This window comes from Cheilinus undulatus, linkage group 6 (genome assembly GCF_018320785.1).
Source record: "Cheilinus undulatus linkage group 6, ASM1832078v1, whole genome shotgun sequence".
In the NCBI taxonomy this organism is placed as follows: domain Eukaryota; kingdom Metazoa; phylum Chordata; class Actinopteri; order Labriformes; family Labridae; genus Cheilinus; species Cheilinus undulatus.
Window position 1 is genome coordinate 28,414,213 of NC_054870.1, and position 13,148 is coordinate 28,427,360.

Here is a 13,148-nt window from a genome sequence, read left to right on the forward strand (position 1 = left end):
TTTACCAGAAAATCCACTTATATCAGAAAGCTTCCTGGTTACTTTCGAGATCACTGTGCTAGATCTCTCTACATGACAAAGAACCGTGTTCTGTAGAAACTTGACTTAGCGCTGTAGCTTAATTTAAAGAAGCTATTCCAGCTTCTTTAAATTAGACATTTTTGTATAATCCGTTTGATTATATTGATATTAAGGTCAGTCCTTAGCTGGATCAGTTTTTTGATAGTGTTACAGATTCACTGAAAATTTCTCCGGGCTCAGTTGCTCCTCTTGAACAGAGGACTATTAAACATCAGAGACAAGCTCCTCGGTTCAATTCAGAAGCTCTTCTATACCAATTGCATGAAAATTTGAAAGAATGTGATGCTCCAATAACTCAGAATCACGTGTATTTTGGCAGCATAATCTTAATAACTACACAGCAAATTTCAGGAGTGAAAAAATCCGGAGTTAAATAAAATTTAGTGAAAGAGTTACATTTTTTGAGTTTATTCACTCATCTCAACACCAGTTTGTGTTAAGTGATACTCTTTGAAGGCGTTAAAAATCAGTAGTACATTCACAGGGTGTTGAGGGCAGTGAGTCAACTCTGCTCCAGAGTTCATTCTCAGCGGTTCTGTGGCAGCGCCTGGTAGTGCTGTCCGGATTTCTTTGAGAGACAGGTAAGTGAACAATTTTACTTCGAAAACTATATGCTAATATTGGTAATTTTCTGTTTGTGTCATATAAAATTTTAAAATATTTGTATATTTGCCAGGAATAACTTCTTTGCAAGCCTCTGAAGTAAACATAATTTTCTGACTCTTGTAGAGGCGCTTGAATGTGGTCTGCCTTTGTCTGAAATTGTGGCAAGCTAGTGGTATCTGTTTTTCCGTGCTTTAAAAATTTTCTTTGGATAATCTCACTACTTCTGATTTAATTTTCCAAAAAATATTTTTGTCGCTTCACGTTGAAGTGTCTATTTCTTTCCGCGTAGTTACTGCTTCACGTGTTTTTTTTTTTTGTTAGACAACGTCAGACCTCACAGCATCGGACTTTGTAAGGCTAGGAAGACATACAGCTGCTTCACTCAAAGAATGCTGAGAAGGTAATGTTAACGGCTCATGTTTTCCCTGTATTTGCATTTATATTTCGATGCAGACAAACCAAGCAATGTGACGCTGACTCCACTGTTAGTGTAATTTTTAATCAATCGGTGGGGCCATGGTCGAGCTTGATGCTAACTTTATTGCCATGTGTGGTTAAACTGCATCTGTGACTGTTTTTCTGTGCTCCCAAGACCACTAAGTAGGTGTTGATATACATTTTTTACAAACTTTACTATTTTTAACTTCATGTCATTGACACAACGACGCAAACACCAACGCCACTCACAGACACAAGCTGACGTGTTGGTGTTAGCTCTGATGCTTTTCTCTGCAGAAGAAAAGACGATTTCACACAGAGCTGAACTTTTCTCCCGCTAAAAGTTTCTCTCCAACCATGTCACATACGTGCGTCAGTGCTGTGTGAATACCCACTCTCTCTCCCTCTCAGACTATTAAAATATTAATTAACATTCCACTATATTTTATCAGGACAGTACACCCTAATGATTAAACATCAGTATATGAGCTCATTATCAAAACATTTTATACGTGCCACGTTGCAGGAAATAATATAGATTTACTGTATATTGATAATAAACCAATCAAAAACATCATTAAATGTTTTACATCCTAATAACTGATCAGCAGGGCAGTGAGAAACAGGCAGACCGGAGCCAGGATGAAAAAAAAAGCTTTACAGGAGTTAAAAGACTTAAGCTGAAGAGTATAAACCTGTTAATTTCTCTGTTTTTAATCATTTTTTAAATTACAGTAATGAGATTTAAATCAGTTGATTACATCTTTAGCGCATGTTAACGTAACATTCAAATAATCTGTTATTTTGATAAATATATATTTTTTAACATTAAATGGATGTCTATTTTTATGTAAATACGGTGCTTTTAATAATGAATCTGGCCAAAATGATCTAGAAATAAGACCAAGAAAGAGCTGATCTCCTATAATGGACTGATAACAAAAAGATTTGAGCCCTGATGTTTATAACAGTGTGATTTCTCTGTAATGTGCTGTTTAATTCGTGAAGGTAGAAGTCCTTTAGGAGACCTGACTGTGATTAGGTTGATAAAGCATAAGAACAGAGCATGGTCTCATCCAGATGTTTAAGCTTCCAGCCTTTTTATATGAAACTGCAAACTTTGTTAATGTCTGTTTTCACCTGAGGACAAATGCTTGTAAGTTAGAATCACAGTTTACTTTTACATTTCAAAGGATTGTAAGTCCTTGAAATGTAAACCTTGATTATATTAAACAGGATTTCCAGACATCACAATTGTGGCTAGCAAAAACTGAGAGTGGCTTGTGAATAAATTAATGAATGGTGAAATTCATGACTTTAACAGTGATAATTAATCATTATAGCTATATTTAATTGTAATGTTATTTGGGGTTGGAGAGGTGATGCCATGTGGACATAGCGTATGCGTCAGATGTCGCTCACAGTTAATGAAGTAGCCTAGGTACTCAGGAGTTTAGAAAAGAGGAAACATTGCTTACAACAGTGCTTCCAATAGCATGTTTAAAGCTGTGCTTTTAACTTCACCTTTATGACAAAATAATTTAAATTATGTTGTACATTCTGTTACAGCCCCAATACAGAGAGTTGGTACAGTGACAAGCTGTTCTTTGTTGTTGATATTAATTTTATTATTGCTTTTTTTTTTCCTTAAGTGACCAAGATGCTTATCAAAGTGAAATGAAGGGGGACAAAGAAACAGGTAAAACTTGAGGAAGTCAGCTTCTCATCTTTTATCAATTTGGGTAAGTTAAGTTTGTCTTTTTTTTTTGGTAAGTAATTTTTGGAGCTGTAATGATAATGTGTGAAAGGAGTATTTATTGTTTTGTTCCAGTGCATGAGAAATTTCTCATACCAGAGGACAGAAAACTGAAAGTCACAGATGACCAGGGGACAGAGGTGGATGAGGATGTGTTTCCGGAGCTTGCTACAGTTAAAGATATCTGCTTCATCATCTGTATTGATGATGGTAAAGTGATGTTAATTATTTTGTTTCTATTTTATATATTGGTGTGCTAAAGTATGCTCTTACACTGAGAAAAATGTACCATTGTTTGATTTCTATTTGAAAGTTAGTACCTAAATTTTTTGTACAGTTAGATGTTTGTTTTTCAGACCTCCTACCTGCAGACCTGTCCAAGAAGATGGCTGACACTGTAGACCTGGGCAAATATATAACACTCACAACTTGTGGTAGGCAGTATTACTGCGTACAGAATGAAATGCAAAGAAAACCCTCCCCTCTTGATGTCAGGTTGTGGTGTTGATCACTGATGGTAGTGATCAGACCCTCTCAAGCATCATGGGGTACATGATGGTATTTTGTTGCTTATTTTTATCTAGTTTCTGCATTATACCCTGATGTTGGTATTTTTTTATCCTCAGATTTCACTCTCCTATGGCAAGGTGAAGCGTCTTCATCCCCAAGTCTAACAGATACATTGTCCATCTCAACATTAATCAGCCCAAGAAGTGACACAAGTGATGCTGGATGCCAAATTGTTCAGCCTAAAATGGACAGCATCTCTGTAAGAAATGTATGTATAATTCTTGCAGTGTCTTTACAGTTTGCTTGATGGCTAGCCTAAATTTATGTTTAGATTAGGGGGAACAGAAATGGAAAAAAATCTGATCAACAATTATCTGAAAAATTGAGATGTCTCAAAAATAATGCCTAATTTTTGTTGCTAATGGTTGTTTTCTGTTGCACATCAATTTTGATTAGATGGTGGAGCAGATTCTCACTTCTAAGCCTGCTGGGATGACTGTGATCAAAGAGTATGAGGACACTGGACCTTTGAAAGACTCAACTCGCCGATTAATGGTGAACATCCTTGTGGCTCACATGCGTGAAAAGAAAGGGTAAGAAGCTTGATTTTAAAGGAACCATGCATGTTAAGGCATGACCTTATTAAATTAATATTGGTGTCTTTTATTTGTATGTTGCATAAAGGGACACGATAGAGTTCTAAGTTTGGAGTGAACTTAAAAAATAGATTTAACTGAAGCTTGGCATTTTTGTGCGGTGCATCCTGGTCAGTGATGTCATTCAGCTGCATTGTTCTTCTTTTCCAGTCTTGTAGAATGCACTTAAGATACTGATGTATCTTACCATTATTTACATTTACTTCTTCCTCGTTAGTCCACTATGCTAAAACTACATCTGGTTTTATATTTCAAAGGGTTTTAAGGGTGAAACTCTAGAGGAGGAAATCAATGACATCTCTACCCTACCTGTGGAGTGTCATCCTTTAAGCCTTTTTAATTTCAATCCAAAGCACAGCTTTAGGGAAGAGGAAAATGGGGAAGAAGTTTATGCAGTGCACATCAAGTTGAGTTCATTCTAACAGATGTAAAAAGAACAGTGCAGCTCGATGACATCACTACCAAGACCATATTGTACAAAAATGGTAGCCTACATAGGAAACTATTATTTCTTTTTTCTCCCAAATATAGGAATCTAATGTGTTTCTTTATATAATTAACATAAGGCACTAAAGTTGATGTAATAAAGTCAAGATGTCTTAACATGCAGGGTTCCTTTAATACTGATTTTTGTTCAAAGGAGGAAAGACTCCTGTCACAACAATACTTTTGTTTTTTAGGAGAGCAGTAAATAAAACAACAAAGGAGTTTCATGCTCTTGGGATTGTGTCACTCTTTCCATCTTTAAAGGATCCATACTCAAAAAAGGTGTCATGATCCAGTTTCTGATTTGTTAGGTTATGAGTTTTTCTAGTGTATTTCCTGTGTTTAGTTTTGATCCCTTGTGTTTTCCTTGTTCTGTGATTTCCATGTTTTTAGTTTTACATTGTACTTAGGTTTTCTAGTTTGTATATTTCTGGTGTTTAGTTCTTAGATGTTTTTCTGTAGCCCTTGTGTTTCCTTTGTTCAGCTTTTAGTGTTTAGTTCAGTTCATTTAGTGTTTTATATAGTCTTTGTGTTTCTGTGTATTTTGGGCTTTTGTTATTTTCCATGTGTCTAGTTTTTTATTGTATTAAGTAATTCCCTGTGTTCCATGTTTAGGTTTTCCCCTGTGTTTCATGTGTAGTACTCCATGTATTTCATGTCTAGTTTATTTCCCTGTTTCATGTTCAGTTTTTGCCCCTTGTGTTTTATGTTTAGTTAATTCCCTGTTTCATTTTTAGTTTCCCTGTGCTTCTTGTTTTGTTGTTTCATGTTTAAGTTTTACTCCCTGTGTTTGAGTTGCCCTCCTTGGTTCTTTGTATCCTCCTGTGTTTTCAGTGTTTCTGTAGTTTAGCTTCTTGTGTCCAGTTTTCAGTCCTCGTGTGCTTCTTGTGTTAGGTTCCATGTTTCCTGTTTTATTTTGTAGTTGCCTTCCCTTGTGTGTGATTCCAGTTTTGCTTCCGGCCTGAGTTTCCCTCCACTTTGATTATCCTTCACCAGTTTCACCTGTGTCTGATTGTCCACACCTGTCCGCCATTGTTAATCACTCCCTGTGTATATAAGCTCTGTGTCTCTCTGTGTCTGTGTCGGTTCATTTGTTGATGTCTTCCCCGTTGTTACTCCTCGTGATCCTCAGTTGCTTTTTCCTGGATTTTAGTTTGTTTAATTAAGTCTTTCTGTTTTATCTGCATTTGGGTCCTCCGTTTTGAGTTTTCCCCATAATCCTGACAAAAGGGATATGCAAGTTTGCATAGTAAACATAGTGTGAAATATTAGTGATTCTAACAATTTGTCTTTTTGCAGCACTATAACAAAAGGTAACATCATTTTTTCCTAGGAACATTTCTATGACATTCAGAGCAACACAGGCTTTCTTGAGTGGAGGGTGAAGACGGTCCAACATCAGTCCAAAACAGCATCAACATCCATTAAGAGAGCGGTGCTTAAAGGAGGGCCCACATCATCAAGAACACTAGGTTCCATAGATGACCAGCAATCAGGAGATAACTGCATAGAGGCAATGTTTCTTCTTTACCACACCACCAATCATGACTTGGTTTTCCAAAAGATGAGAGAAACATTCCTTCATGGTCAGCATATGATCCATGATCGTCAGCAGTCAGGAAACATACTGCAAATGTTTCCTCGCTTTTTGGACACTAAAGGACTGGTAGGAGACAAGTATGAATTAAAATATTTTTGAAATCCTATTAGGTTTCATTAGGTTGAATGTAATAACAATTCCTTCCTTTGTATATTAGATTCTGCAGGACTTCATTCAGGTTCCTCGAAAAATGGACCACCTGCTTTAAAGACAGGATCAACCAAGAGGCCAGGACCCTGAGACATACAGCTCTTCTGAGAAAGCTCCTCAAATCTGCTGTGAATGAAGAATCTGACACTGAAGATGAGCCAGGTAGTTTTACATTATGGTTTCTTTGTGTAATGTTATCACAAAAAAAAGAATACACACAACTTTCTTAACAAGAAGAAATATCTCAGATTATCTGTTTGACTAAATCATACCCAAGCCTGTCTTGTAAGTGTAAGTCTGTGGGTCTAACCAGTGCACAGCTCTCTTTAAAATAAAATTGCTGGCTGAGTCTTACCAGTGGGGTATAAGCACAATTGGTTTGAGCAGGCAAAATATGTAACATGAATCAGGAAAGCAGAGGTGACTTTAAAGTAAAAAGTTAGGGAATTAAATTATTAGGTAAATTGTGTATTTTACACTGTCTGCAGAGTGGAACAGTGACTTGGCCTCTCTTCTTGTCTTGCTGCATCTTCTAACACCACAACCAGCTGGACGGAAAAGGGCAAGGAAGATCTGTGTTGAGGAGGCAGCAGATCATCTGGTGATATTTCAGAAGGTTTGTAAAAGCAACATTCTTATTCAACATTTTGCTAATTTTTTTCTCAGTAAGTGCTTATATAGAGATGCTTCTCATTGTGTTTTAGGCTTGCCAGAGCCTGGAGGATCACCTTGCCATGATGGAGGGCAATCACCAACCATAACTCCTGGCCACAGGAAGTTCAAAAATGCAGATTTTCAGCTTCTACACTGTCTTTGATAGAAAGCTTCTTCCGTGCCAGTCAAGTACATCTTTGGGCGCATTTGATGAGTTGTTCAAGTCTCACTTTGTTTTCAGTCTGAAATATGACAATGCTCTCCAGTCTGTACATGTTTTTGCAGCCTACTGTGTACAACATTGACATAGGCACAACAGAAGAAACTCCAAAAGTCAAAGAGTTGAGAGTAAGGCTTTTGAACAAGCAGTAGTACATTTAAGAAGCAAACACGTTGATGTTATCTCTGTATCATCCTTTGGTACAGCCTTAGTGTTGTTAAGGCACCTCAAACTAATTGCAAATAACTGCAAATCCACTAGGTCCAAAGAAAAGGAAAAACTCCATTCCTTTAGTGCCCACTGAGCCAACACGTTTGACACTTTAAATAATGCAACTCTCTGACACAACATAAAAATGTGAATCACATCCATAGGACATTTGAGCATCAAAAGCTTTAAAGTGCTTTAATCTTCTTTCTATGACCAGAACCATCTTTGGGAAGTCTTCACTTACTTGGAAGCATGAAAGTGGTCATGGAAACAAGTTTCATGTTCAGCAAGAACAAAAAAACACTTCACCATTGTGCAACAAAATAGAGGTTAGTTTGCTGAACAATGGTGTGTGTTCATCAGTGCCTGTGTAAACAAAAAGTCCAACACGGTATTCGACTCATCACACTTCACCCAGTTTGTCAGGTTGACAGTGGCTTTTGAATCAATGTGAAGATATGAAGACACATCTTTAGTAAATTCTAGTGTTTCAAGTAAACACATTTTGATTGGGCCAGACTCTACCATTTTTAAAGTCAAGCATTCCCAATGATAGGCTACTGCAAACTGATGTTTCCTTAAATTTAACACTTATTTTAGAGATACAAAAATGGTTTTACTGTGAAAATCAATACAAAAAACACCACATAAATTACTTCAGTGTCTTTTGTTTAACATGTTTGCTGCATTAACATTTCTGCATGAATACATGCATTTGTAAAGGCTCTTACTTAAAAGAATATATTTTTCAGTGTAACAGTGAGCTTTGTTAAACAAAGATGAATATTCAAAAAAATGGCAAAACGATTAGTAAAACCTTACCAAAATACAGTTAGAAATGCAGATTGGATGTCTTAAAACAGTGCAAATGAAACTCCCAAATAAAAACAGGTAATACAAAATAAATTAATTTAACTCAAAATAAAGTGTTGAGTATAAACACTGAAAATAGGTCAAAATAAGTTTAACTCCCTATGAGAGTTAATTTTACTCCTAATGGGAGTTGTATTTTAACTCCCAGTAGAGTTCAGTTTTAACTCCCTATGAGAGTTAAATACCAACTCCCAGAAAAGAGTTACTTTAACTCAGCTTTAGAGTTTATTTGATGGTCTCACATGTACACTCAAATTGAGTTGATTTTAACTCTCACAGAATTTATTCCCGAGGCTCAAATTTGCTGTGTACATGAAGGCCCTGTGACAAAGTTTGAGCTGCCTATTACTTTAATTGAAGGGCATAAAAACAATCACAGACAGCTTTTCAGCACTGTAGTCATTCTGACAGACAGTCACAGCTCCACTGAGCCCTCTATTTCCTTTTCTCTTAGCTGGGATGATTTCATGGGCTTTTATAATCATAAAATTATAGACAAAATGAGCATTTCTTATCTTTCTTTTACATGTTCTAAAAATGTAGCATACTAGTGCGTTTGTAAATTATACCTATAAAAGACATTTAATATAAGAGGAGAGTATGTCTTTAAACTGGAAACTGGGGTCCCTTTAAATAAACCATTTACTATTATTGTTTAAAAAAAATATATTTATTTATTTAGCACATTTAGAAAAAGCACAGTCAGACAAAAGTGAATAAAAGTAAATCACATGTGCAGCTGAGGTAGAAACCCACTACAGGATTATTTCAACAACCTCACCTAATGAACAACATGAATGAATCAACATGTAACAATTAACCGCAATATAAACTACCAAATCACCCTAGACATGTGTAAATTGTGCTCTTTGGTTGTTTTTTGACTAACATTGTCATGTATTCTGAACCAGACCACTGTCTCCCTGCTGCGGACATCAGAGATATCAACACTTGGATCAATTGTAATATCAAATGATATCTCTCAAAAGACTCTATGAGCTCTTGCAGCATTTGTTTGAGATATTGCATCACATTTCTTTAAACACAGCAGTCTTTAAAGCTGTGAATCAGAGAGTGTCCTCATAACATCAACAGGGATGCTGTCTTTAGAGACCCTCTGTTACTCTGTATCACTGAAGCACTGTCAGTCAACCATTTCAGCATCATCAGCCATCTGCTGGTGGAGGGTGCAAACACAAAAGTTTCCAAGATGGGTTAAATTTTCACTGACACATGGTGACTGTGAACACCACTGGATTTGACTCATTTTATTTTAACCATGGTAAAGCAGCTTACTGCCCTCTAGTGTCCTGCTTACAGGTAACTGTGTTACTTCTCTCCATTGATGTCATTTATTCAAAAGAGAGACTAGTTCAGCTTTACCGAATTCATGCATCTTTCACAACCAAAGCGGTATATTTTAGTGGGCCCTAATTACCTCACAAGAAGTTGCCATTTCACTGAGTGGTAAACTCCAAACCTTGTAATATTGTAGCAATTCTCTGGTAAATAGGATATATTTTACCAAAGCCTAACCCTTGTAATATTGTGTCCGTTCTCTGGTAACTAGGTGGTACTTTACTAAGTAATTTCTTAGGAATAAGATGACAGTTTTCAAAAGTCACTTGATAATTCCAAGGTCATTTCTTTGTTCTGGCCCAATAAATTAAATTGAGACTTTCCTGAATAATTTCCAAGTATTTTTTAGGGTTAGGGCTGGGTTAGGAGTTAGGATTGAGGTAGGTGTAGGGTTAGGGTTAGATTAAAATGCCACCTAATTATTAGAGAACGGACAGAATATTACAAGGATTACTTGATGATTAAGACATTATTACTAGGTAAACACTACTTAATATACTATATGTTTCAGTTATTACTTGTTTAAGTTATTTATTTACTTAAGGTTTATTTGTTAGTGACTTTATAGTGAATGCTAATTTGCAACACCCGTCCTTAGAAGGGCTTTCATGAGAATTAAAAGCTAAAACAGTTGATTAAAACTGGAAAAGTGAGCTGGGTACAATAGAGACAGTAAAACACATTAAACAGTGAATATGTTACAGAAATTCCAACATGAGAACAACTCTGTTGCTGAACTAACCAGGATTTTGTAGTTCTCTTAACGGTGGTGAAGTTTGTGATAAGTTTTAGTTGTTCAGGTAGAGAGTTCCAGGCTAACGTATTACTAGGTAATTACACTTTATTCTTGAGAAATTACTGTATAACACAGCTTACCGCTCTAAAATTACTAGGTAATTAGGACCCACTAAATTAAAGTGCTACCAATAACAGACACATTGTTCATCGACATCTTTGATTCCAACCATGAAGTAAACTTAGACAATATATAGAAAACTGTTGTGTGTTATTGTGTTGGTGTTTTGCACCATCAATAATTGCCATTGCTGCACGACAAGTGAGAATTGTTGTGAAAATTTATATTATTAATGCAGTTCCAACAGAAATTCAGGCCAGAAGGCTGCTTTCTGCATGCTGGTTTAATGTCTGTTGTCAGTATGTTGCATGCTCTCCTCCATGCATGCTCATGTTCATATCATTCATTTCATTTTATTTGTTTATTCGAACAGGTTAAAAGAAAGAACAAAAATAAGTAAAATATACAAAGTGTTTAGTCAGGAAAAAATAAATAATTAATGAGACAACTCTATAACAACATAGATAATCATACCTTGTTCAAAAGGGTGTGGGATGAAGTTAATAAAACTTATCTAGTCCTACCCCTTCATTGTTGTGTTTTTAATAATTTAATCTGTCGGAGCAATGTGTAGGAGAACAAAACAGAAGGAAAGAAAGTGCATCACTAAAAAGGCACATTGCTTTATGTTCTAAATTTATGTATCCATTTCTTTCTTGTATCCATTCAGGATGAGGTTGATATAAATTTGTTTGAACTTATGAAGTGATCTGCAGGTTTTCATTTCTTCGCTGCAGTTGTTTGACAGATTAACTCCCTTAACTGATATACAGTGTGTTTTTGTGTTTGTACGTACCAGCTGTTTTTTGAAAAAGCATATTCCTCTGAGATTGTGCTTGTTTTTTCTTTTTTGAAACAACTTTTGGATGCCCTGTGGTAGCTGATTTTGATTTGTTTTATGCATTATTAGAATTGTTTTGAGGTTGACCAAGTCCTTGAATTTTAGTGCTTTCAGCTTGAATTTTAGTGCTTTCATCATCTGTTCATCAGCTGCTCTCATCTGTCCAATAGCACTGCTCCACTCCCTCATCGTTATCCTATCATGTTGCTGCTGTCTTTTCTTAAATATGTCTTTCTCTTCCATCAGTTCATTCATGACACCATTGTGTTTGACCCTCCACCTCTCTATCACTGCCAGGTCTTTGGGGTTTCATCGCTTTCTTCATCCCATCAGCCTTGGATGACACCATTAGCCTCAGAAGACATCATCAGCCAACACCAGCTGTGTCTGGACTGGATGGCTCTTGCAGCTTCTCAGTGCAGACTTCCTTCAAACCCCTTATGTCCCTGTTCAAGTTCAAGCGCCAAAGACTCTGACAGTAATTCCTTATCAATCCAGTTTCATTTTGTTCTAACTTTTGATTCATTTACTTTAATCATTAGTTAACTAAAGTTAACTCTAAGAGAGAGGGAGAGAGAGCCAAAGGCCATGTTTGCAAAATGTCAAACTAACACATTTAAATCCAACACTGCATTATAATTTGATGCTTAAACTGTTTTAACTAGTTTGGCGAAACATATGTAAAATGCAGTCGACCACGTCAAGCTCCCTCTTGTGGAGAGAATACACCTGGAAAAACATTTTAAGGTTTTTTTTATCACCCCTAAAATCAAACAAATACAACAAAACAATCTAGAGTATGGTCAATACTGGAGAATGTGTGGTAACATTTCCGCAGGTCATTTTCATATATTTTAGGATTGTCCTGTTATTTCTCCTTACTGGCTGGATATTATGACTGCAATTGGACCTATAATCAGTTCTAAGCTTAACTTTTTTTTTCAGTGCTGTATATTTGGGAAATCTGCCAACTGGACTTAAGAAACATGACAGGTACTTACTGCAAATACTACTAGCTTGTAGTAGAAAGGCAATTACCAGGAAATGGTTGAGTAAGGAACCTCCAACAATCACTGAATTGAAGGAAATAATTCAGTACATTTATAAAATGGAACAACTGACATTCTCTTTACCAAAAAAGTGGAAAAATACAGGAAAACTTGGAATCACACTGTAACCGGAAGAGATGTCTTTGTTCTTTGTGAAATCTGTTCTGGAATAACACTCAGGAGACTTTTATGCTCAAGGGACATTATTTGACTTGTAAAAGGAGACTAAGGAAATACTGACTTGTGCACCTTAATGTAACCTTACTGTACATTTGTATTTATGTTTTATTTTATTTTATATGTAGTTTAAGCTCAATACTGTGTGCTGACAAACATTCTGTCTGTTATGTGATGACCCTGTCCGTTTATTGTTCCATGTGTTTGTTAGAAAAACAAAAACATAAAAATAAAGTAAAAATAAATTGTTTTAACTGGTTATAAAGTTGACTGAAATTAAAATTTAGACTTCTTTATAATCTACTAAGGGTAAGAGGCTATCACAGATCAGACTGGGTGGAATCCATAAAGGGACTTGGGCTGAAAAAAAGATTCCAAGAACAGATTGTGTTGGGCACAGGAAACCACAGTATCGCATGCTGACAAGAAACTTCCTGTTACACACGAGATAGAGCTTTGATATCTAGACAGCACTGAAGCATTCAGTCTGGTCATAATTCTGTTTTTGTAACATATGTTATTGCGACTGACTTTTGTGTGTTTGTTACATTCTCCTGACAATTCTCCTTTAAATTTCTAAAGTTAGCCCAAAATCTATGGGAAAATTCTTTAACATGTTTGTAAAA

General features: G+C 36.0%; 1 protein-coding gene across 4 annotated transcripts; it reads left to right on the forward strand.

Annotated features, from left to right (window-relative positions):
* The first annotated feature begins 971 nt into the window (after positions 1-971).
* LOC121510612 lies at positions 972-12,696 on the forward strand. Of its 4 annotated transcripts, none has more exons than XM_041788742.1 (11): positions 972-1,087; positions 2,778-3,091; positions 3,238-3,315; positions 3,508-3,659; positions 3,848-3,984; positions 4,728-4,815; positions 5,867-6,199; positions 6,291-6,445; positions 6,832-6,899; positions 6,988-7,126; positions 11,594-12,696. In XM_041788742.1, exons 2-8 carry the CDS (start codon positions 2,917-2,919, stop codon positions 6,339-6,341), a joined length of 1,014 nt encoding a protein of 337 aa, XP_041644676.1. In that variant the 5' UTR covers positions 972-1,087; positions 2,778-2,916; the 3' UTR covers positions 6,342-6,445; positions 6,832-6,899; positions 6,988-7,126; positions 11,594-12,696. The 4 variants fall into 4 exon arrangements, with proteins under 4 accessions (XP_041644676.1, XP_041644677.1, XP_041644675.1 ...); XM_041788743.1 differs by having other exon boundaries at positions 6,988-7,121; XM_041788741.1 differs by having other exon boundaries at positions 6,772-6,899; positions 6,988-12,696.
* Positions 12,697-13,148: the final 452 nt, after the last annotated feature.

Excerpts from the sequence above, each read along its gene's own strand:
- LOC121510612 (XM_041788741.1), top strand. The coding sequence starts at position 2,917 with ATGATAATGTGTGAAAGGAGTATTTATTGTTTTGTTCCAGTGCATGAG. Across the intron at positions 3,092-3,237 it reads CATCATCTGTATTGATGATG|ACCTCCTACCTGCAGACCTG; the intron begins GTAAAGTGATGT and ends TTTGTTTTTCAG. Across the intron at positions 6,200-6,290 it reads TTTTGGACACTAAAGGACTG|ATTCTGCAGGACTTCATTCA; the intron begins GTAGGAGACAAG and ends TTTGTATATTAG.